Genomic DNA, 6,886 nt, shown 5'->3' with positions numbered 1-6,886 from the left:
TAGCACCACAAACCATTTGTTGATGCCCTTTTCAGGGGAAAAAACCACAAGCCTTCTTCTGCAGCCCTTTTTTCCTATTTTTTTTTTTAAACTAAATTTTCGCTGTATTTTGGCTACTTTTTTGGTCTCCTCCAGGGGAACCCACAAACTCTGGGTACCTCTAGAATCCCTAGGATGTTGGAAAAAAGACGCTAATTTGGCGTGGGTAGTTTATGTGGACAACATTATGAGGGCCTAAGCGCGAACTGCCCCAAATAGTCAAAAAAGGGCCTGGCACCTCAGGGGGAAAAGGCCTGGCAGCAAAGGGATTAAAGCCAGCCCTACGGTCCGTGCCAATGCTTGTTGAGGAACTGTCGCCACCTAAGAGCAATAAGAAGGCGCGCGTGCGCAGAAGTGGCACACCTCCCTACGCCGTTCCGTAGCCCTCATCATCTAGGATGCGCAGATCCTGCCACGTCCCAATGCCAGCCTTCGCTTTCCTCTCCCGTCCGTAGCCTTAAATGACAAGAGACTCGGACCAATGGTGGCACAGGAACGTTCCCTCCTCCTTGACGCTCTCTCTCTTGGTGACCAGCGAGAGGCGCGGTTGTTTGGGAGTAGGGGCGGGCCGTGATGACGCCACGGGTGTCAGGGGATACTAAGTAGCTTTCAGCGTGAGGGCTCAGGCTGCCGGAGAAGGTAAGAGCAGGAAGCGAAGGGACAACGTCAGCCAGTGAACTGCCCGGTGTTTGAAAGCCACCTCAGCCAGCCGCCTCTTTCGTGTCCAACGGAAACGCAGCCATGTGCGGTAAGTTAAAGAGAGATCACTCGTGACAGCGAAGGTTAGGCAAAGTGCTCCTGAACCGCCGAATTCTTTAATGGCAAGGAATGACTTGGCCCTGGGTGGTCCTCCCTTAGAGGCTCGAAGGATGAGGTGGAGTTTAGATTAACCTGATAGGGGATGTGGAGCTTGGATTAACCTGGCAGGACATGTGTGACTTGAGCCTCGGAGAGTGGCAGGAGCCCTGGTAACATCACAGAGTGGCACAGACTGCGGTGGTGAGTGCACAGTGGACGTGTAGAGCTTTGGTACCCGGTTCGAAGCGATGGGCGTTGTGGAGTTTCATTGAGTACTTGGCCACGAATAATACTGCAGATCTTTACTGAGCTTTCGGACGTATACCAGGCTTACCACTGAAAGTTGCGGGTGTAATCAGTGCCACGAGCGGTCTGGGTTGTCTCGGTGTGGAGCAATGGTGGGCGTTTCCGTTCTCCAAAAGGTGTCCTGTGGTGATGAGAGATCCCTGAGATGGCTAGTAGGGAGCTCGAGGGAAGGTGTCTGGTATTATGTGAGGCAAAGACACATTTACACACTGGGAACAGTTACGCTATTATATATCTTGATGGACAATCTGGGGGTAAGCAGGAGGGGCACTTATTTTGTTGCAGTTATTGTGAAAGTGCAAATTAAATTACTGATAGAGAAAATTGCTACATATGAATGAGGGAAACCTACATTTATTTAATTTTAAGATGGTCAAAGTTAAATAAATGTAGTCAAAGTGACCTTTCTCGTGTGTCGACGTGGGGGTCCATCTTGCCTAAATACGAAGAAACGCCTGCAACGCATCCAAAACGCCTCGGCCCGCCTCATCCTCGACGTACCCCGCAACAGCCACATCTCCGCCCACCTGAGACACCTGCATTGGCTCCCAGTCAGCAAAAGGATCACCTTCCGTCTTCTCACCCACGCACACAAAGCCCTCCACAACAAGGGACCGGAATACCTCAACAGACGCCTCAGCTTCTACGTCCCCACCCGCCCCCTCCGCTCCGCTGGCCTCGCACTTGCTGCCGTCCCTCGCACCCGCCGCTCCACGGCGGGTGGGAGATCTTTCTCCTTCCTGGCGGCCAAGACCTGGAACTCCCTCCCCACCAGCCTCAGGACCACCCAGGACCACTCCGCTTTCCGGAGACTCCTAAAGACTTGGCTGTTCGAGCAGCGATAACCCCCCCTTTCCCCCCTAGCGCCTTGAGACCCGCACGGGTGAGTAGCGCGCTTTATAAATGTTAATGATTTGATTTGATTTGATTTGAAGAAACAGGAGCTAGTGTTTCAGAGATTGAATTAGTGGCTTTTGTATAAAGGTTTCCAAGTATGCTAATCGTACTGTGGGTGTAGTTGATAATCTGAATTTCCTAATTTAACAGATAGGAATTCTTGTGCCCTCATGCTTTGGTGAGAAAAGCAGTGGCGGCTGCTATTAATAGTGTTTGGGTGATGTAGTGGGAAGTAAACAACAATAAAATGAAGTGCTTACCAGTTGCTGCTGTCTCAGTGTTCTTCTGCTCTGGTCCTGACTTCCCACGGGCTGGTGCACACTGCGCAGGCTTCCAGATGTCAAACAAGATGCTGCTCTTGGTAATACTGTTTACCAGCATGAGAGCAGCACAGTGATTGGCCTGAGCAGGCTGGTTTAAGGCTCACTCCGGGCCTGTGCCTATTCTCCACCCGAATGTGCAGCACAGATCAGGTGGCAAGATCTAAGTGTGCATGTCAGTTTGGCCGTCCTTAGACAGCTGGCCAAACCGACATGCAGACTTACAGTGCGCACTCCACCTCCGCTCCCTGCGGTCATCGTGGCCTGCCCTAGACTCAGCTGACTCTAGCTCCAGAAGAAAAATAAAATGGTTTTATCATTCTATTTTTTATGTTTCCCTCAGCAGGGTGAAGGGGTGACAATCCTCTGCCATAGCGAAGCAGCCGCTGCAGGATAAAGGGTTGCCGTTCAGGTTTCAACTTGTTGGGAAAAAAAAAGGAGTCCTTAAGTGTATGTTGGTCATGCCTCTGACCTCTGGCTTTTTTCAATCAGTCAATCAAACAGGATTTAGAGAGAGTGGCTAATCACCTGTGAGGATATCCAGGCGCTGAGAGCATAGCTGCTTAGGTGTTCAGTTGAACAGCCAGGTCTTGAGTCATTTCCTGAATTCCAGAAGAGGGGATGAGGTCTGTGGTTGAAGGGGTAAGTCGTTTCAGGATTTTGCCACGAGGTAGGTGATGGAGGGCCTCCACTGTTGCTTTGGTATTTGTGAGGTGTGTGTGTAAAGGAGAGCGAAGCCGGAGCGCACGTGTCTGGAGGGTTGATGGAAGTTAAGGCGGTGATTGATGTATGCTGGTATTTGATTATTAAGGGCTTTGTGTGCGTAGATCAGCATCTTAAATTGACATCTCTTCTGAATAGGGAGCCATTTTTTTTTAAAGTGTGTTGTCAGCTCTTGATGTTAGTAAAATAGAGTACAGTTCATGTACACAGGCTGATTTTATAAAATGGCTGGTAATAAAGGACAGAAGCAGTTTGAGCAAGAGCATGGGCATTTTATTGCTGGAGGTGTATTTTATCCCACTAACTAATGATGCTCCTGACAAATGAAGTACTGGCTTGCCATATGTTTGACACCGCTAATGCCTTAGTGCAAGACCTTACTGGTGGAAAAAAACAGTGACAGAATGTTTTTTTTAGGTTTGGCAGTGTGTGTTGCAGTTTATGAGGGAGTGGTATTACAGTATAGGAAGTAAATTGGAATGGAGGGGGGAGCCATTCCAGGAGTTAAGGAGGATTTTGCTATTTTTGAAGGAAAGTGCAGTTGCATTCCCCTGTAAGTAATAATTCTTTCTAATTGGAAAAATCTTGTAGGTGTGCCTCTTGTTCGAAATGAAACTGGATTATTTAGCATTACAGGAGTGATATTTAGCATTACAGAAGTTACTTTGCAGTTACATCTAAAAACTACACATATAAACTGCAAGGTCCTTCTCAAGGAATGTGGTTCAGGGTGTCCCTGAAAAGGTGTCAGTTCATCCAGGTACTACTGAGATATAAGATATTATAGCACATTAAGTTCCGTCCAGGTGGAGGCAGGTCACACTATGTTATGTTATGGTATGAGTACTTTTAAAGTGCATGGCTACCCAAAGGCCTCCCAGCGCTAAGCGGAAGTCTTCAAGACACAGACAGAGGGAGAAGATTAAAACAACCAGGTTTTGAATGAGTGACAAAAGGAGAGTTCATGGTTGGTTTGTTGTAGACCAAAGGGCAGAGAGTTCCACAAATTGGCACCAAGATAAGCTATAGACCTTCCGCCCCATTTAGATTTATTTATTAGGGAAGTTGAGGCTAAAGCCGCCAAATGGGACCTGAGATGTCTAGAGGGCTTGTGGAAAGAGGCAACAGACTGCAACAACGGGGGGCCTTTGTTGTGTAGTGCTCCGTGGATACAACACAATGTTTTAAACGTTATTAGTTGTTCCACTGGGAGCCAGTACAGGGAAGAGAGCCGATTTGGCTGATTCATACCTGGGTATATCAAAGAGAAGGTGGGCAGTGGTGTTCGATACCACTTGTAGCTTCTTTTTCACATATTTCCGAGCACCAAGGTACAAAGCATTACCATAATCTAGCTGGGAAATAAAAAGTCTCTTCGCAATGGGGGGGAAGTATTTTAAACACCTTTCTTAGGAGTCTGAATGTACCAAAGCAAGTGGAGGACATTTTCTTAGCCTGAGGATCCATGGTCTACTATGGATCAAGCCAAACACCTAGGCTCTTGATATGTCCCTTGGGAGGGGGAAATAAGATCTGGCCGAGAACAATGGCCTAATATCATAACCTCTGTCTTATCTCCATTTAGCTTAAGTTAACATTCAGACATCCATTCTGACACTGCCTGTAGACAAGGGGAAAGTGACGACATAGAAGAATTCTGCTTAGTTGTAAATGAGACAACCAGCTGGGTGTCGTCAGCATATGACACTAAAGAAAGGCCATAAGGCTCCACTATCTTTGCTAATGGAGACATATAGATGTTACATCAGTAGGGCTAAGTGAAGAGCCCTGTGGCACTCCACAGCTTCTCTTAAAGCAGTTGGAGAAAAAATATCGATCTAGCACCTAAAATGATCTTGCCTCACTAAGGGTCCTGTCCCTTTCACAGCACTTCAGTAGCACTGAATAGTTTAGGGTGTTGTTATTACTGATTGTTGGAATCTCTTATTCTAGTACCTTGCAAACGTATGTCCTGCTTAGCAGAAGCTCTCTGTTCAAGATGGTACTCAGTAACAAGCCTTGATTATTGCACGGCTGGTTCACAATCTCTACATGTCTAAGGAGGTATGTTGTGGACTACATGAGTACCTTTGCTCATAGCAATAGATGGAGAAGCTGCTGAAAATGTTTGGAGTTTCTCATTCCTTTGAGGAAGACACACAGACTGCACACATTATATTGGCCAGTTAATTTCAGAACCACACAGATGTTAAGTCCTTCACTTGTAATCCACATAGCATTGTTTCATTAATGCTCAGGGTGATGCCAGACCCGTTGCAGTTATTATTTCATATTAATGATGTTCAGTAGTATATAAACATTGCTACTATCTAAGTCAGTGTAGGAAAATCTAAGCAGTGCTGTCATATAGTTTAATGTGGTGCCATATTGTAACATGATACTTGGGAGGAAGAAAAGCAATTAAGCCAATTTAAGAATGTTGGCAGTCTACAAATTTGGCTTTTGTGAACACGGATAGGCTGGAATTTTGAAGTGTATAACTTTTCAACCAGAGTTATAGAAAAAGAAATGTAGCGGTCATAGAAATTGTTTTTTTTAATAGTTCTCACATGTTATGGTATTTTTACCCATGTGCAACTTTTTTACAGCAAGCAGTAATATAAGGTAAATTAGACAGAACTTTCAAACCTGTGACAGATATTTTTAGAAAATAAAAACAAATCGTCAAACATTTTTGATTGATCCTGTAGAATTTTGCCGGACGAGTCCAGTGTTATTTAGTTTATAAATTCCAGAATTTGACAAAAGTGATCAGAACTGATTAGAAATAGTTGTAAGATCTGACTGTGGCATTTTTACGGAATTTGGCTTACTAAGTCATATTTGTTAATTTGTGTCCCTGCTGGTGATTATGAAGACCGGGTCGCTGAGATTTACTATGTGTGCCAAGTTTGTGTCCTTGGAAAATTCATATTTATTTCCTTCTAGCTTGGTTGCTGGATGAGAACGAACAAAGTACATTAACTGAACGTGGATGGTAGTGTTAAGACCTACAGAATTTGATACATAGACCCTGATTATATGTACCCTGGAGGTACTGGTCTCTTTACCGCACCAAGAAAGTCCAACTCCTGGGGTTAGCTCCGGCGCAGTAAACGCCACACAACTTTAATTTTTACCCCTGAGCAAATAGGGATGTGTACCAGAGTTTTAAAACTCTGGCCCGTTCATGATCGGTGCCATTGTGAGCTGGTTAGGCAGTACCTTCTTACGTGGAACACCTGATACGTTGTGAAGTAATTCAGGAAGAGGAAGTATTTAAAATAATCTGCTATGGCCCCAGGCAAGCGTCAGGTGGGTGTGCTCACTTCTTATTTGCTCAGATTATATGTTGTAAAAGGCTGCAACATGGATTTTGTGACTTTTAGGCCTACATACACTGGTTGAGGAAGCTATTGCAAGAATCCGTGTGGTCAGGGCATTTATAATAATTTAATACGTGGTTGTGTTCTTGAGGCATGTGAAAAATTATCAGGAGCAGTGGGTCCATTGTTCCCCAAACTCCCTTCTCTTAATACACTATAACGTTTGTCACATTGTTAGTGGAGCAGCCAAATAAGTAACATATAGGGCCTGATTACAATTTTGGAGGAAGGTGTTAATCCGTCCCAAAAGTGACGGATATACCACCAGCCGTATTACGAGTCCATTATATCCTATGGAACTCGTAATACGGCTGGTGGTATATCCGTCACATTTGGGACGTATTAACACCTCCTCCAAAGTTGTAATCAGGCCCATAGTGTTATTTTTTTCCCTAAAACTGCCCATCCGTTTCAATT

The 6,886-nt window shown here is 45.2% G+C and overlaps 1 protein-coding gene across 2 annotated transcripts in view; it reads left to right on the top strand.

The window, feature by feature from the left end:
* The first annotated feature begins 611 nt into the window (after positions 1-611).
* Positions 612-6,886, top strand: part of LOC138265964 (glutamine--fructose-6-phosphate aminotransferase [isomerizing] 1) — a 220,860-nt gene continuing 214,585 nt past the window's right edge. For both annotated transcript variants that reach the window (XM_069214187.1, XM_069214186.1), the window contains exon 1: positions 612-787. In XM_069214187.1, coding sequence (XP_069070288.1) covers positions 781-787 — 7 coding nt within the window. In that variant the 5' untranslated portion in view covers positions 612-780. The remainder of the gene's footprint in view (positions 788-6,886) is intronic.

The sequence above is a fragment of the Pleurodeles waltl genome, chromosome 11 (genome assembly GCF_031143425.1).
Source record: "Pleurodeles waltl isolate 20211129_DDA chromosome 11, aPleWal1.hap1.20221129, whole genome shotgun sequence".
Lineage (NCBI taxonomy): Eukaryota > Metazoa > Chordata > Amphibia > Caudata > Salamandridae > Pleurodeles > Pleurodeles waltl.
The sequence above is the reverse complement of the archived record's forward strand: the minus strand, read 5'-3'. Positions and strand labels throughout refer to the sequence as shown.